We start from the raw sequence: 17,414 nt of genomic DNA, 5'->3' as shown, positions 1-17,414 counted from the left end.
CGAGGAGAATTTGGTTAAAGCCTCGCCTGGCGAGATCTCAGGCTGAAAATCACCAGCTTCCTTTATTCCCTCCCTAATCCTTTATAATTTCCTCTAATGCCTTACTCAAGCTTAGGACCATGAGCCTTTGGGGAGCAAAGTGAGGCCCATCTGTTGAGTTAGGAATTTGCCAGACCAAAGTAAAGATCAATCTCACTTTTATTGTAACTTAGCATTTATGTGACTCCAAATACTTCCTAACTGTATCAGCTGAAAATCATTTTGTATTATTGTGAATCACGTCCCAAAGGAGAGATGTCAGGAATACTCTTTAAAACAGATAATGACTGGGCTACTGCCAATGAAAAGAATAAATAAAATGATAGGTAGGTTTCTTTATAATTTGCTTGCTCTGGAAGCTATATCAAGATGATCACAATCATCTTGCCTGGAGAGGAAAAATATTTAAGAATGCCTTTTTTTTTCCAAAGATTTTATTTATTTTATTATAAGACATATAGGTAAAAACTTGAATATTCTGAAAAATATAGAAAATGGTAATAAAATGGGTGTTTTTCTTAATAAGAAATAGGTTCATAAATACGCTTTATCAAATGTTACAATGGTTGTTATTTTGCAAAATAATAATAAATAGAGCAGAGCTGTGGCATACAAGGGTCAACCCAAAATGCTGGAAGTATTTATATTTTGTGTTTTACAAAAATTCAGAGCTTTGATTATATTTAAAAATATGGCATTTTACACTCTAGGTTCTCAGTAGTTTAGATGTTAAAAATATTTTTATGATGGCCCCCCCCATGATTTTAAAAACAATGCAACAGAAAATGTGGTTTGGCTAAATAGAATCTGATTAATATAATTTTCCCCTAAATAAAAAAATATAAGACACAATAGTAAATACATAATTTTTGAACCCATTAGTGGTACATGTATCAATTCCCAATTCTACAGATTTCTGGATCACCAATTATGGACATTGAACAAAAATGGTTTGCTAAGCTTTAGTTTCCAGCAAGTCCCATCACCTCTCACAGCGTCACGGAACAATGACAGGGATGACCATGATGAACCCAGTTATGCAGTCCTAGCTCTACAAATATAAGCTACAAAGACAGAAGTTCACCTTCCTTTGGCAACACTCCTTTGACAGCTTTCCTATATTTGCCTATGACCGATTGATTGGCCTCAGATTCACATATCAGAACACCAGGCAAAATTTTAACAAGGAAAAGTTCTTGTCCAGGCATCCTTCGGTAGGCTTCGATTCTCTATCGGCCAAAGGGGAGAAGAAACACATGTGAACCCCGACCACGTCCTCTAATGAGTCTCGGGTGTTCAAACAGCAAAGGTCAGGGTTTTCCTGTAAATAAATACTGACTCCTCAGGAAGCTCTTTCATTTCCCATGTGTAAGGTTGCCCAGCAGGCTAGCACATTAGTTCCCAGCTACAATAGGGGAAGCCACATCTAACGGCACTTAAGAATCCAATCTAATATAGATTATGGGTCCCAGCAGGCTTCGGTGATGTCCTTCGGGGGAAGGCTGGTGACTCTGGGTGCCTAGAGCACCGAGAGGTCGTGGCAGGATTTGGACTTGAGCTTGAAGGCCATGTTCTTGTTGTTTTTGGCCACAATCTTGCCCCAGAAGCGCCTGGCTTTCCTGGGGATGCTCTCCCGCCGCTTCTGGTAGGCTAGCCGCCGCTCATTCTTCTCCTTGCTGTCCCGCCGGAGGCGGACCTGCCGCACGATGCCCTCAAACAGCTCCTTGACGTTGTGCTGGACGGCCGCGGAGGTCTCGATGAACTTGCAGTCGAACACCACGGCACACGCTCTCCCTTCTGGTGGGGAAAGCAAGAGGGGGAGAGGAGAGTCAGGGGAGCTGCAGATTTGACCCTCCATGCACACAGCCAAGGTGGATGCGGCCTAACTTTAAATGGTCCCCCCTGGGAGCTGGAAGTCAGTGATCCACATAATGGATACCGGCGGCCACGGGGACACACGGCCTCCCTTAAACAGGAGCAAAGAGCCTCACAGGAAGATTCCTGGAGGCAGCAAAGACGGGCTTCAGATTGAGCCCACCAAATTCACAGTGTGAAGGTCCAATTTCACCAGTGTCATAGTATTAATTATAATAGTCCCAGCCATCATCTTAATTGACTCCCCTCAGGAAATGGGTTAAATACTTGACAAATATTTTTTTAATGTTCACAACAATCTTTAAAAATACACTATCTCTTTCACATAGCTGATGAGACTGGAAGGGAGAGAAGGCAATCGTTTACAAACTTGAGGGCGTTCACACGGCCTGTAAGTAGCAGCTGTGAATCCAGGTCTGCTTCACACTCAAGTTCATGCTCTTTACTCTTTCTCCTGACTCAGTTACCTGAATTGAAAATTAAGAATCCTACTAGTTGATTTCCTCTTTTAAAAAAAATTTTTTTACGTTTTGGTGAGATATTTTGAAAAAATTTTGAAGATTTCACACATGTACAGTACAATTACAGCAACTCTACAAACAAGTTTTTCTGTAACAGGCTCAATTTTGAATGTTCTACTGTGTTCAATGACCAGGTGTCCATGTTTTGGTTTGAGGGAAAATGACTACTATAGACAGCCATTTCCCAAGAGTAAAACAGTCCCAAGCTGGTTGGGTCTATTCAGTCTTTCACAGGGTTCTTTACTCCTGGGTGGAGGCTGGCAATGCAACATTTTATTTTTCTGACCATTGTACAAATCTGTATTAGGCCAATAAAATTTTAAGGGCCCCAAAGGCACTTGGGTGCCAGCTCAACAAATAGGAAGTATCCCTGAATTATGAGAAAGGGTACGTGACACCAGCAGACTGATGCCTTGACTGGAATTCAGGAAACAAAGAGGGCTGGGAGGGTGTTCATAGGGTCAACAGGAACCAGAGGCAGCCAGAGTAGAATTCTCAATCTCAGTGAGACTCTTTGTCACAAAGCCCCTTAATCAAAGTGCCCATCCTTCCTGTCTAAAGTTACTTTCACTTCCCAGAAAGCTTGAGATCTCCCTGGAGAATAGAAGGGATGAGGCAAAAAGGCTGGGGACGGCCAGTTTCCCCTGAGTCAGACCTCTTCCCTAAAGGAATCCCAGAGAAAGCCTTGGGGATGGAGAGACTGGAATCCCGCAGGTAAAACAGATGATCTGCTGGGAACATGGACCTCTTAGAGAGGATGCATGAAAACGTGGCATTTTAATAAGTCCCCAGTTTCAGCTTCAGGAAAGAGCAACCGTCGGAAGGAAAATGCAAGGGACTCAGAGACGTTTCTGCAGTATTGGCACCACTCCTCTTACCTGATACAGACACTTCCCGGCACCGCACCAGGTCACTTTTGTTGCCAACCAGGATTATCGGGATGTCCTCGGTCTGCCGGGCCCTGCGGAGCTGAATCCGCAGCTCAGACGCCTTCTCGAAGCTGGCTCGGTCCGTGATGGAGTAGACGATCAGGTAGGCATCCCCCACCTGCATGCAGTGGTCCTGCAGCCACTCACTCTCCCCCTGATAAAGGAGAAGATCTTCCATGAGCTCAGATCTGCCTGGTAAATGAGGTGTCCATTTAAAAGAGAGAATGTGTGTATCCCAGAGTCCCTCTGCTGATACAGGAAAGGAAGGAAATTCATTCCGACTCCCCCCAAAGGCATCAGTCCTCCATGATGTCTGTGACTGTAAAGACTGCTAGCTCAGACAGGATGGATGCCAAAAACTTTGACTTTCCGATTCCTCCTACAGCTTGGGGAGTTGATAAATTATACGACAGGTCTGCCAAACAATATTTCCAATTGTATTTCAACTACCGAAAAGGAGCCTTTCCTGGCTTCCATAAAATTCTTTTTGCCTCTCCTAAGTGATGAAATTAAGAATCCTTTCATTAGCATAGGAGGGTTCTCAATAAACAGAAGGTCTAGCATACAAGCTCAGAAACCCCAAACCTTTCACAAAAAGAAAGCAAAATGTGAAAACTATTGAGAATGTCAACTTCATATAATATGGTTTTATGTAGTTTAAAATTATCACCCATATTTACTGGGACTTTCCCTAAAACAAATACACTTTGTATTTCTGAATAGACCTAAGGGCAGATCACTGCCACTTGCTTGTTATTCAAAGCTCATTTATGAACAACTTGTTCCTTACAACAGTTTCAGTCTTCTGAAGTAAATGCTTTTTAATCAAGAAAATGAGTCCACCTTATCTGGAACATCAAGAAGGACAATGTCACCCTTTCACCAAACAGCCTGTTGGAAGGCAGGCCCCAGAGTTTACAGAGAGTCACAGGCCCTGCATACCTTATTTTCCCACATGTCCAGGAGGATAATTGTTGCAATTTCCCCATCAACCATCAGTGTTCGCTCATAGGTATCTTCTGGAAAAGAAAGAACAGTGATGTTGGAGTCAGACAAATAGGCAACACTTTTCTCTAAGAGGGTGATGCAGCAAATTACGCCAGAAAATAAACTTACTAAACATGCAATTAATTATGCAAGTATACAGAGTAAACTGTGTAAATATTCACAAACTCTTTTTTAATCACCTTTACCAACATTCCACACATATGCCTCCAGTATTTACTAAACAGATCTCCTGCATCTTCCGAATATGTGTCAGTAAACACTTGAAAGGCAACCACTCATTTTCATCATTCCTATACGTTTTATGCAGGAAAACCCTTTAGGAGAATAAACTCACTTCAGTACTTTTGACTCCGATTCCACGGATGCTGCCTGATTAACACTGACTGCCCAGGGGAACTGCAAACCTAGCTCACAACCCTCACAGGGGTGATGACTGAATATTCACTGGCAATTTCAGGAGCTTTCAGCTCACAGAGCTCTTTTGAGATACGCAAGGAAAAAATCTTGAGACTACCCTTGTTTTGATGACATTTTCTGCATTTAAAAAATACAGGTCCCTGGAATAAACGGGCTTGCTTTTCCATCTTAAGTAGAACAGAGGCGCAGCCTCCAGCTCCACTTAGTGATGGAAACTTCCCTCCTGGCACTTGAGCCCAGATTGAGTGTAGGTGAAGGGTGAGTGCAGTCCAAAGGGCAGAGCAGCTCTGGGCCAGAAAAATCAGTGTGTGTGTAGGGGGGAGGGGATTAACTGAGTTCAGTGGGATTTTTGCAAGAGAAATTCCCATCAGTTCCATACAACTGAGCCCGTACCCCCTCTATTTGCTCAATGCGGTTTCCTGTTTTGAATTTTATCATTAGAAAATTATGATCTTCATAATGATTTGTCATCATTTTTTTGGTCATTTTTCGTTGGCTGTTCTTTTTGCTAGGAACTAGTTCTATCAGAGAAGGAAATGGCAACCCACTCCATTATTCTTGCCTGATGAATCCCATGGAGAAAGGAGCCTGGTGGGCTACAGCCCATGGGGTCACGAAGAGTCAGACACAACTGAGTGACTAACACACACACACACACACACAGAGTTCTATCAGAAGGAGAAGAGGGCATCAAAGGGTAAGATGGCATCACCGATGCAACAGACAGGAACTTGGGCAAACTTTGGGAAACGGGGAGGGACAGGGAGGTCTGGCTACAGCCCATGGGGTCACAAAGAGTTGGACACGGCTGGGCGACTGAACAACAACACTTCTCTCCAATATTCTAAGGCTTATTCCTTTACTCCTTCTGAGGGATGTGTTTCCTGACCATCTTCTTAAAATTCCATCATCCTTCTCCTCTCAATATTCCTTACTCCCTTCCCTGTTTTATTTTTCTTCACTCTGCGGACTGCCAGCTAACATGAATGCATTTAATGTACTCATTTTATTATTTTCTGTCCTTCTCACCTTACAGAATGTTAAGGCAGAGATTTACCTCTGTGCTCTTCACTGCCCTCTCCCCCAGCACCCAGGACACTTCCTGGGTCCTTATCAAATGAATGAATGGATGATAAATATAGCATTGCAGATGCAAGCACAAGCAAACCTGAACCCAAATTTGGGTGCCGGCCCTTATTAACTATTTGGCTCTGTACTGCTTTCTTAATTTCTCTGAGCCTCAGTCTCTTCATCTGTGAAATGGAATTGATTACAGTATCCATATCCCCAGGGCTATCTGACAATTACATTTATCAAGCCTGGGCAGAAAGTAGAAACACAGTAAATGTTGGCTGTTATCATCATTCTTCAGGTTGTGGAAGCTGGTCCCTGCATACTTGCTGTTTCCTATCACCAGTAATCCTAGCCGAAGAGCCCTGCATTGTAGGAACCAGGACATCTCCTGCTTTATGACAGTGAGGGACTCAGAAGAGGCAGTGCTCCTGGTTTACATAATTGAAAAAGACACATCATCCCAGTGTTCATGTGCAAATTGTAAAAGTACTATTTACAACAGCCAGGACACGGAAGCAGCCTAGATGTCCATCAACAGAAGAATGCACAAAGATGTGGTACATATAGACAATGGAATATGACTCAGCCATAGAAAGGAATGAAATCGGGTCATTTGTAGTGATGTGGATGAACCTACAGTCTGTCACACAGAATAAAGTAAGTCAGAGAGAGAAAAACAAACACTGTACATCAATACATACATACGGAATCTAGAAACATGGTACCCATGAACCTATTTGCAGGGCAGGACTAGAGACAGAGCTGTAGACAACGGACTTGTGGATGCAGTGGGGGAAGAAGAACGTGGGACAAATTGAGCACTGGTGTGTGTAAAATAGCTAGTGGGAAGCCGCTGCATATAGCACAGGGGGCCCAGCCCAGCGCTCTGTGATGATCTACAGGGGCGGATGCGGGGGGCAGAGGCTCAAGAAGAAGGAGATACAGGAGTGCTTATAGCTGATTCACACTGTTCTACAACAGAAACTAACAACACTGTCCAGCAACTGCGCTCCAATTTAAAACAGAAAAGCCGTGCTCCTGGTCTAATGTTTCTTCATCCAGGGATTAGAATCAGGAGAGGGAAAGGAAGGAAACACGGACAAAGGAGAATAAAAACTAACCAGGAATGACTTCGTCTTTCTGTCAGTGTCCCTAACTTTTTGGAGTCACTCTTCTAAACAACGGTAACTGTTTCCCACCGGGGATTTTTAAGTCTATTATTCCCACCGTGTTTGCCACCCTCAGTATGCATCAGGAATGGATCGCAGGGAATAGCATAACTTGGCTTAGTGGAGAGTAGGGTCTCATGACTTCAACAGGCAAATTTATACAACCAAGTGCAAATCATCAGTTTGGGCCACACAGATGGTACAGAGGGTAGTGGTAGGGGCATGCCTGACTGCCCATGACCACCTTGGAGTGCTTACCTTTTCTCTGAAAGCTTTCCTTGCACTCAGAAAACTCAAAAGAAAAAAGGAAAAAAAAAAAAACACTTTCTCTGCTCATCACTCACTACCCAAAAGTAGGCACAAGGGATCTGCTTGAATCTCTAGTAGTTCGGACAGAAACATACTGCACTCCAGTAGCTACGGGAAAAAACAAACTCAAACTTTCTCTTGGTTTAAGAATTATCAGAAGTAAAGAGGAAAAAGTGGACTGAAGAGTCCAGTTGCAAATTAAGGCCAAACTGCTTTGCTGTTCCAGAAGGTTCCTGACAGGATCGTTTTGACTTACCTCTGCCTGAAAGTCACTGTGTTGGAAACCCAAGAGCCTAAAGCAATACATTTCAGCCCTGCTGTGTGCATGTGCCCTGCACCTGGGTTATGTATCACCTCTGGCTACGTGCCCCAAGGATTCCTCAAACACACAGAGCGTCCCGCTTGATAGCCTTCTGCTACCAGGAGAGGACCTGCTTGAAACCAAAGCTTGCATTTCTCTTCCTCTCTTAGGCACTTACCTTTCAGCCTTTTTAAGTGCTAATCAGGTGAGAAGAGCTGACATAAAAGAATATGAAATTCTAGAAGAGTCCTTTGAAATCTGCACTGGATTAAGGTGTGTGGAGAAAGGGTTGAGGCCTCTTGCTTGGAAGGCTTCTCAGAACCCTGGTGTGGAGAAGGCCTCCTTTTTCTGGTGCTGCCCCATGAAAGCTGGGGGGGGGGGGGCTCGCCCCCTGTAGAGCAGGAGAGACCCTCCTGAGGGGTGGGGGAGAGTTTCTAACACTGAGTGACTGTGGTCGGTCGCCATTGTCCCTGAACTGCTGCCTCTTGATTTGTCTGTACTGCATTTGACCCCCTCCCCTCTTTGCTCGGAGGATCACCCTCCTCAAGACTGGCTCCAGCACTGTGTGTGAGCCTGAACAGGAGTTCTCTCACCTGCGGGAACCGGTCCTGGCAGCCCCTGGAAAGTTCTGAGGCTCCAGCATCCCTCTCCCCCCAGAACTCTCAACTGCTTTCAGCTTTCAGAGTCCAGAGGGTCCCACTTGGAAAGGAGCGCCTGCTGAGGAGCAGCGGCCTCTCCTCCAGCGGCTCCCGTCTCCTCCGCCCGCCTCACAGGGCCCCAGGTAAGAGGGACCAGGGTGGATGAGGGACTTCAAGCAGTGGGAGAGTCAGCACGGAAGACAAGGCCACGGGAAGGAAACAGCAGACACAGCATCAGCTCCAGCTAATGCTCACTTGGTGCTCACTCTGTGCCCAGCACTGTGCTATCTCCCCTTATCCTCTTAATAACCTTTGACATAGGTACTCTCCCTATTTTACTAATGAGGAAGCACGAGGAGGGTAAGTATCTTGTCCAAGAGCACCCAGTATCAAAGTGAAAAGAAAGTGAAAGTGGCTCAGTCGTGTTCAACTTTTTGCGACCCCATGGACTGCATAGTCCATGGAATTCTCCAGGCCAGAATACTGCAGTGGGTAGCCTATCCCTTTTTCAGTGGATCTTCCTGACCCAGGAATCAAATCAGCGTCTCCTGTGTTGCAGGCGGATTCTTTACCAACTGAGCTATGAGGGAAACCCAGTTTCAAAACTGGGGTCCAAACCCACACACGAGGTTTCGAGTCCAGTGGTCTCTGCTGTATCTCCTGTGCACGCGTGCAATGTCTTTCCACCTCCTTCAGGGCGTCTAAATCCTAGTGGTCCTTAGGGTCCAGCTCAGAGACCAACACTTACATGAACCTTTTTCTGATTTTTCACAGCCAGAAGTAACATTTATTTTCTCCTCTGAATTCCCCCAATACTGCCCTTGTACCTCTTTGAAGAAACTAATCACATCCTATCTTGATTTATAAGTGAGTGTATATCTGCTCTCTACTGCATATACTGTCAGCATCTTTAAGGAAGAAACCCCATGACTCTTCGTATGTCCTCACTGAGTCGCATCAAGCTTCATGGTTTACGTTCAGTAACGGATGAATGGACAGATGGATGAATGAATGAATGGCATTAAATGTGCACAGAGAGTCATATGTGCAATATAATCTTAACAACATTCATCTTTATTTGGAGAAATAATGATGAGAGTATTGTGTAGTGTCTATCTTATGGATAATGCTGAAAAAAGAACAATGCAGTGAACTGCCATGGAAAACCCTCTCCTCAGGGAACATAAAGCCAACTACCAATTCCAACAGCCTCCCACAGGTAAGAGCTATAATCCTAGACAGTATGAGTCACTCAGATAGGTCAGGTTAGGTGGGATGAGTCACCCAAGGAGCTTCCTGTTGTCAAAGATTCTCTGTCTGAGGAGATCAGGAAAGGATTCTCCCTACCAACAGTCCCCTCTCCCCATTGAACAAAGAAGCCTCCAGAATACAGAAGTCTGCCTTCCCACAGTTCAGGGATGGGTCAGTCTTCTTCATACCCTATGCCCACAGGAATACCACCCTCTGGATAGGTACCACTGTGCTCTAATGGACAAACATTTTTGAAAGTCTGCTATCCACTAATTATTTCAATTCCTCCCTCTCAAAGAAATGAACAAAAATTCTTAGTTGGTCTCTTTTTCATATCAATCCCCAAAGTACTTTACTGTGACTTCTTTATTAATTTTTATGCTGCTCTAAATTATAGCTCCTGGCCCTCAGATCCTTCCTAAGAGGGTATTATGGTATACCTCATCCATCACTGAGTACCCCAGAGCGTGGCATGGAACCAGGCATGTGGGAGGTACCCTGCCCAAAGTGCTATAGTATGTAACAGCATTCAGATGCTAAATCCAGGGGCAGCCAAGTACACTGAAAGAACACAGGAATTTAGGTTCAATCACAACTAGTTTTGAATCCTAGGCAAACCATGGACTAACTTTTTCACCCTGGGAAAGTCACTTGACTTCACAAGCTTCCATTTCTTCACCTGTAAAATAGGGACTTTAGAACAAAATGGGCTTAATTTTTATAAGTACTATTAAAATACCTGTGGGAAGTACTTAGCACTATGTGCCTGGCACATAGCAGGTTCCCTATCAATGGCGGAAGGTGAACACCACCAAACTAACATTCTAAAATCCCGGGTTCTAATCCGAGATGCTCCAGAGGGTGATTCCAGGTAAGTCCCTAAGACTCAGTGCACAGACATGATATGAGGACCAAAATAAAGTCACAAATATAAGGCACCGAATAAAGTGCCTGTCCCACTGCAAATGCAGGTTCTACATGATATCCTCCTCCCTTTCTCCTATAGGGACACTCACCCATGGGTTTTACCAAAAAAAAGAGATACTGAGCCTCTTTCTCCCTTGAACTAGGGTTTAGCTATCATCCCTGAGACGTCAGGAGTGAGGAGAAAAATCAATGTTCTATCAATGAGTCATCATTTAAAGCCGGTTCCGGAGCTGCCTCGTGAAGCAGTGAACTCCCAGACAAAGGAAGAATAGATGTTTAGTAGAAATGGGCTGACAGCAGTCAGGAAGGAGTAGGATTTCTGTGCATCAAGCAGAGGGCAGAACCATGTCATCACTAAGGCATCTTCCTACTCCTGAAATCTGTGATTCAGCGGTGAGTTGCAACTGAGCATTCAGGCAGACCACGCCACTGGGACAAGCACGCTTCCTTCATCTCCGCAACTGCAAACAGAGACATACAGGGACCCTGGCATTGTCTAAGACCCTGTGGCTGAAAGACACTGAATGGAAACCATCGACTACAGGAGCCTCATCTTACATCCCAGAATACAGTGCTATGCTTTACTTGAGGAATATGTGACTTTTTGAGACTGTATCATCTCAGATCAGTTTTGGAAACCAAGGCCTAAATAATAAATACCTTAAATGAGATTATCCATGGAAAATTGAAAAACCATAAGTATACTTACAAATGTTAAGTATCATCATTGTTACACTTCAATATCTTTTTAAAATATTGTGCTATTTAAAATAGAGATTTTAAACAATTTTATACCCTCAAAAGCCTCTGATACTACTATAAACAAACTAATGAATTCATCCTAACAGTTTTCTAATTGGCTTGGTTTTAAGTATCACCATGGAAAAAGGCTATGTCTACAATGAATGCTTGAAAGGTCCAGGTCAGAACTGGTAAAAGCCAGAGGTGGGATCCTGATCCTCCGGCTCCACCCTCTGGAAACCGTCTCCCCAGCTTAGAGCTGGAATCTAAGAAATTGCCTCTCTGGCCCAGCTTCTATCTACAAGCATTTTCACTTTCTTGTCCCAGAGGCCTATGCCAGCGCTTCCGTGGGGACTCGGCTCCCCAGGCAGAGCCAAGAACGCATAATCACAGTTCCCAACTCTGCAGACGAATGACCCACCCACTCACTCTTCCTCCAGGACCACTGCCGACCGCGTAAAGCCCGCCGGGGCCGGGCCACCTACCTCCAAGCACTTCGCAGTCGCTGTCCATGCTGTCATGGACACCCGCAAAGATGTTGGCCAGAGTGGACTTGCCCACCCCCTGCTCCCCGATAAGAACCACCCGGTAGTAGGTGTTCCCGGACTCGGAGGAGATGACTGAGTCCGTGGAGTCGGAGGACCAGCTCCGGCGGCAGGGGTCCTCGGGGGCGGCAGGGGGGCGGCTGCGCTGGCCGTACTGCTGGGGCTCCTTCTGGACCATGAGATGCCTGCCGTCGGCGGGGATGCTCCAGCGCTGCTGCTGCGGCTGCACGCCCGCCGTGCCCTGGCGCATGGTGACATGGTTCAGAGTCATCGTCAGGTCCTGGAAGGCAAAGCAGCCAAGATGGTAGTGTCAGGAAGCAAGAGTTCAGAGAGCCTGAACGCAGTCATCGGTGATATTTTAGTACGTGAGGTCACCACGTAACCCTCACACAAGGAACACCGGGGAAGCAGTCCCCAAACCCAACAGGCTTTCAGCTGAACACACACACACACACACACACACACCACACACACACACACACACACACACACACACAGCAGCTCCTCGGGCAGGCTGTCATTTGCAGAGGAAAAGCTACCGTTAATAACGTCCAGGGCCCTGGGGCTTCCTCCATCCTCAAGGAAGCCTGGGGATTCCCCACTCAGAGCGGGCACAGAGGTAGTCACAAGGCACCAACAGCCTCCAGAGAAGGCTTGAAAAGCAACAAGTTAATGCAGCTGGGGACCAGCTGGCCAGGTTAGCTGCTCTTGTCTAAACATGGCACTTAAGTAGCACCAGCCCCCAGCAGGCTTTTATGCCTCAGTGGGGAACACGTGACAATGACATCATTCCCCCCCGGCTGGACTGGACCAGGGCTGATTGGAACTTCCATGTTTAGTAAAGTTGCCCTGATGCTCCCCAGCTGCCTGAATATGCTCTTGAGGGAGAGAATAATTTCTGCTTGAGGTGTATGCCTCACTTCTGCCGGCCTGCCCACAGATAGCACATTTAACCCATCCCAGCCCCCTGCCTTGTCCTTCTGGCAGAGAGATGACCTGCTCACGTTCAGAGCTGTCAAACTTGCAGAGACAGCGCTTCACTCTTATTAAACTCTGTCCACTCCAAGAGTTCCCTTCCTTCAACTTGGATTTCCACCTTCCTGAAGCCAATCAGGTCCAAGACTCCCTCCAGAAAGACATTCAACAACTTGGCTACAACTTGGCCTTTCTCAAGACTCCCTCCCCTTGCCCAGAGGTCTGGACTCCCGGGCTCTCAGACATAAAGCAGAAGCAATCTCATTTTCATCAGCAAGATACACTTGTGAGCACGAGACCCTCCCCTTCCCGCACCCATTCCCCAAAACCCCAACACGTCGATGACCCTAGCCGCGACCCTCACCGCGATGACCCTGATGACCGGTCGGTTGGTTTGTCTTTAATCTTACAAGCAGCGCCTCCGGTCGGCCGACTCTTCAAATAACCAGAGCCTGAAGTCTCCCTGACGGCTGTCCTCCGACCACAGTCTGGAGGAGGCGATGACCCTCAAACTGAACTGCGCTAAAGCAACCTGCCACTGCCTCACGGCATCCTTAAACTCTGCAACACTCGCCCCGACCCCCGATCGAAAGACCACCGCGCCGGACAGCAGGTCCCGAAGGTTCTTTTCCCCACTTGGAAAGTTCTCCGCGGGCTGGGGACGCCCACCCCTTCCCCAGTCCTGCCCCCCGCGCTTCTCCGGAGGCCCCGGTTCCCCGCCGCGGGCCGCGCGCCTTACCCGGGGGGCGGCCGAGGGCGGGCGCACGCCGCGTTGCGTGCGGCCGATCGCGGGGTGACTGCGCCGGGTGCGCCCGCGCCCGCGCCCCGCGGTTTATACGCGCGCGGCCCGGGCTCTGCCGTGACGTCAGCGCCCCCGCCCGGGGTTTGGGGGGCGGGCGGCTCTGCAGCAAGCCCCGAGGGGCAGCCCCTTCGCCAAATCGGTGACTCGCCGTCATGTGACCCCCGCCTCTCTCCTCTTTTAAAAAAAAATAACGACAGTTGAATTCCGGGCTCCTTTATTCTGTTTTGTTCTTTTGACCAGGCGGACGCTGGAAGGGGGGAGATAATACATGAAGTGCCCCTTAATCGCACTTCCCAGCAAAACAGTTTTCGAGCTGTCCGGATGAAGGATGGAAGAAGAGGCAGGTTGGGATTGGAAACCCAGTTTCGCCAAAAGACAAAAAACAAAAAACCACACAGGGGGCTACAGCCACATTGAAGTGTTCAGGGCTTGTGTCAGCCGCATCTCCTGCAAGGGAAACCCAGTTTCGCCAAAAAAAAAAAACAAAAAACAGGGATCGGCCAGGCTCCCGTGGAGATTTAGGCTGGGGCTACAGCCCCACTGAAGTGTTCGGGGCTTATGTTAGCCGCACCTTCTGCAAGGAAAACGGCCTCTGCCCGCTCCCGTCGCCATCCCTGGGAAAGAGGGAAGGAGAGGAGACCCACACTGCTTCTCTCTTCTCCCTTCTCTGACCGGGGACCCAGGGAGAAGGGGCCAGAGGAAGGTGGGGCAAGCGGACAAGACCTAGAAAAGGTCTTGAAAAAATAGCTTAAGTAGGGATCCAAGCAGATTGTGCTCAATGTGGCTAGCCCTCCTGCCCTGGACCAGGACGCTGAGGCTCCTGGATCAGGGAATTTAATCAGCATCCCGATTGGCAGCATCTTCTGTACCAGGCTCCGTGGCATGGCCGGTCCTGGCTGTGGAGCCAGGGCCTCTGGCCTGGAGTCAGGGCCTCTGGCCGCGGGAGAAGCTTTAGCCTGCGTTCCAGTCCCCAGAATGATGCCTATGAATAATGGGCACAGGATAATAGAAATAATAGCCACTTCTACTACCATTTACTGGGTACCTCTGAGTCCCTATGTTTAGTAGGTACTGTTAGACCTCTGCAGTATCTCAATTTTACTACAGTATCTCAAACTTTACTACAATTTTGCAAGGTGAAGATACTGCTGCTCCCATTATACGGAGGAGGAAAATGACCCCCAAAGTCAGAGAGCTTGCTTAAGGCCACGCAGTTCATGTATGTGGCAGCATCAGGATTCGAGGCTCCGCTTGCCTGGCTCCTTGCACTGTGCCCCCAGCTGGAGGGATTCAGTGACCTCTTTCAGGGGTCACAGGAATTTCCCAGACACTGTGTTTGGAGGTGACACCGGCCTTTCCAACACATCCATCTGCTTTTCCAGCCAGCTGCATCTCTGGATGGGCTGGTGGCTCCGGAAAACAGCCAGAGGCACCAGCATCTATTCAAGTGGCTGGACTCTGCTGTGCACAGAGTCTGTTCTGTTACCCTTCAGCACTTATGTGCTCTGGGGATTATCCAAGTGACCAATTGCTGAGACATGCCAGGCCCCACGCTGGCAAAGGTGGAATTCCGCAGAGGAATGGCAACCCAGAGCTCTCTTGGTCCCAGGTGCCCTGGGCCCAACCGCCTCATGTTATACGTGAGGAGGCTGACACCCAGAGGGATGACTACCACTCAGGTAGTAACCGGCAGATCTTCAACCAGAGCCTGAGGGTCATAATTTCCTGGATGGTTCCTTTCATTTCCATCAAGTTTTCCTTCTGGGCTCAGCCAGGAAGAGAATGGCTACATACATGGTGAAAAGAGAAGAGTAAGGGGTCAGGGAGGGACAGAGAGAGGAAGGGGAGGAGACCATCTGAAAGTTTTCCACTGACTCCATACCTGTAGTCTGTGAATTATCTGTATTTCAGAATTATCTGTGCTTTTCCATGCTGAGCTGACTCTATCAACTGATCTTAACAAAGACACTGAAAGTGAAAGTCGCTCAGTCGTGTCTGACTCCTTGCTATCCCATGGACTATAATTCTCCAGGCCAGAATACTGGAGTGGGTAGCCTTTCCCTTCTCCAGGGGATCTTCCCAACCCAGGAATAGAACCCAGGTCTCCCGCATTGCGGGTAGATTCTCTCCCAGTTGAGCCACAAGGGAAATCCAGGAATACTGGAGTGGGTTGCCTATCCCTTCTCCAGAGGTCCTTCCCGACCTAGGAATCGAACCAGGGTCTCCTGCATTGTAGGCAGATTCTTTACCAACTGAGTCATCAGGGAAGCCAACAAAAACACTATGTGTAAATCAGAGTATATAAGCATATCATGTAGCCTCTCAATTCTACTTTTTCCCATTGATAAGAACCTAATTCTTCCCATTAATAAGAACCTAATTCTATGCCTAGACCATATCCCCTCTTAACTGTTGTCCAGTCCCCTATTGATTGGAGAAGTACAACAGTGCTGTGTTTGAACCTGCCTTCTTAAATTTTCTGTCCCACAAGAAGCCAGATGAGAAAGCAATGACTTGGGAAGAGTTTCAACTGAGTGACAGTTAAGTTGGAGAGGATATTTAGACAAAAGTCACAGTTATACCAGCAAAAACACATATCAGAGCCAAGCTTTATCCAGCAGAGTCCCAGCTGCCTCATCCAGGATTCCAGCTCACTGGGACCATCTGAGGGTTTAGAGATGGAGAAAAAAGGTGGAATCAGGACATTTGGACAAATAGCAAGTTCTGAAGAAGAAAAATTGGCAAAAGATTGTAGTTTCTTATTCTATGAATTATTGTGTCTGTATTCCTTTCATGGGCATTTGAAGGCTTCCTCAGGTTTTAGCTAGTAGGGTAAAGAGTGGGGCTAGGAGACAGAACTCCAAACAAAAATAACTGACATTTACTGACAAATGCACATACCTAATCTCAGTTCATCCTCACCACCACGGCCTCTGCCCATGTCTCACAGACGAAGATGCTGAGGAATGATGTGAAATAACTTGTTCAAGGTCACAGAACCAATAGGTAGCAGAGCTTCGCTCTCTGGGGCCACAGACTTAACCACTGTTGTGTAGAGTAGGGGCTACACGTCAGCCCCGTTCCCCACACCCCCTCACCTCAGCCTACCTCCTTCCTAATCCCCCTCAAAAGAGGAGTTTTGATTTGATTGGCAAAAGCCCCTGACCTTCACTAGGCCACATATCACTAGTGTATTACTAATGGCGAAGGTCTATCTCTCCCTAAAGGCATGAACCACCCTCTTCTCTATCTTTTCTCCAGCTTCTATGCCTGGATGAGAAGGTAAACTCGGGGTGCCTTTGGGGGACTGACTATCTCCCAGTCTCGGTCGTCCTGTCACTCTTTTTTCTCAGCATAGAGACCTGTGCAGCCACCCCATGATTTCAGAAAGAGATGAGAGAGGGAGGAAGAGGTTGGGAAGGAGGGGGAGAATGTTTGACCAGGCCTGGAGTTGAGGCATAAGGGATCAACCATTCATGTCCTATTACTATGAATATCATACTTGGAAAGTTCTAGGGAAGGCAAGATGATGGGTAGACCCAGGATCAGTGCACCCTTGGGTCTATAATACTATCCTAAAAGCCATAGAGTTACTCGATCTTCCTCATTTATACTGGAGACTTGCTGCCACCAAGGTCATGCTTCTTCATGCCACCAAGCCAGTGCTACTCAGTGATAAAGTGATGCCGTCCACCTTCACCAAAACCAAGAGAAGGGATGTCCTGAACACTGAAGAGGTGATCAAATAAATGGGCTTGGTTTTTATTGCCTTTGAAATGCTTGGCCTTGAGACGCCTTGAGGCAGAGCTTGTGGTCTGACTCCCCAGAGTCCTGACTACCCCCTAATGTCTTCTACTCTGGTCAGCTTCTCTCATTTAGATGAGCTACCTGGC

General features: G+C 47.1%; 1 protein-coding gene across 3 annotated transcripts; it reads right to left on the bottom strand.

Annotated features, from left to right (window-relative positions):
• Positions 1-180: 180 nt before the first annotated feature.
• Positions 181-13,611, bottom strand: GEM (GTP binding protein overexpressed in skeletal muscle). Of its 3 annotated transcripts, none has more exons than XM_043483788.1 (5): positions 13,459-13,611; positions 11,685-12,024; positions 4,307-4,383; positions 3,314-3,518; positions 181-1,836 (listed from the first exon to the last, which is right to left on the bottom strand). In XM_043483788.1, exons 2-5 carry the CDS (start codon positions 12,013-12,015, stop codon positions 1,559-1,561), a joined length of 891 nt encoding a protein of 296 aa, XP_043339723.1. In that variant the 5' UTR covers positions 12,016-12,024; positions 13,459-13,611; the 3' UTR covers positions 181-1,558. The 3 variants fall into 3 exon arrangements, with proteins under 3 accessions (XP_043339723.1, XP_043339724.1, XP_043339722.1); XM_043483789.1 differs by lacking the exon at positions 13,459-13,611 and adding an exon at positions 13,084-13,326; XM_043483787.1 differs by lacking the exon at positions 13,459-13,611 and adding an exon at positions 12,284-12,477.
• Positions 13,612-17,414: the final 3,803 nt, after the last annotated feature.

The sequence above is a fragment of the Cervus canadensis genome, chromosome 12 (assembly GCF_019320065.1).
Source record: "Cervus canadensis isolate Bull #8, Minnesota chromosome 12, ASM1932006v1, whole genome shotgun sequence".
Taxonomy (NCBI): Eukaryota; Metazoa; Chordata; class Mammalia; order Artiodactyla; family Cervidae; genus Cervus; species Cervus canadensis.
Note: the sequence above shows the minus strand (reverse complement) of the source record. Positions and strands in the feature narration are given on the sequence as shown.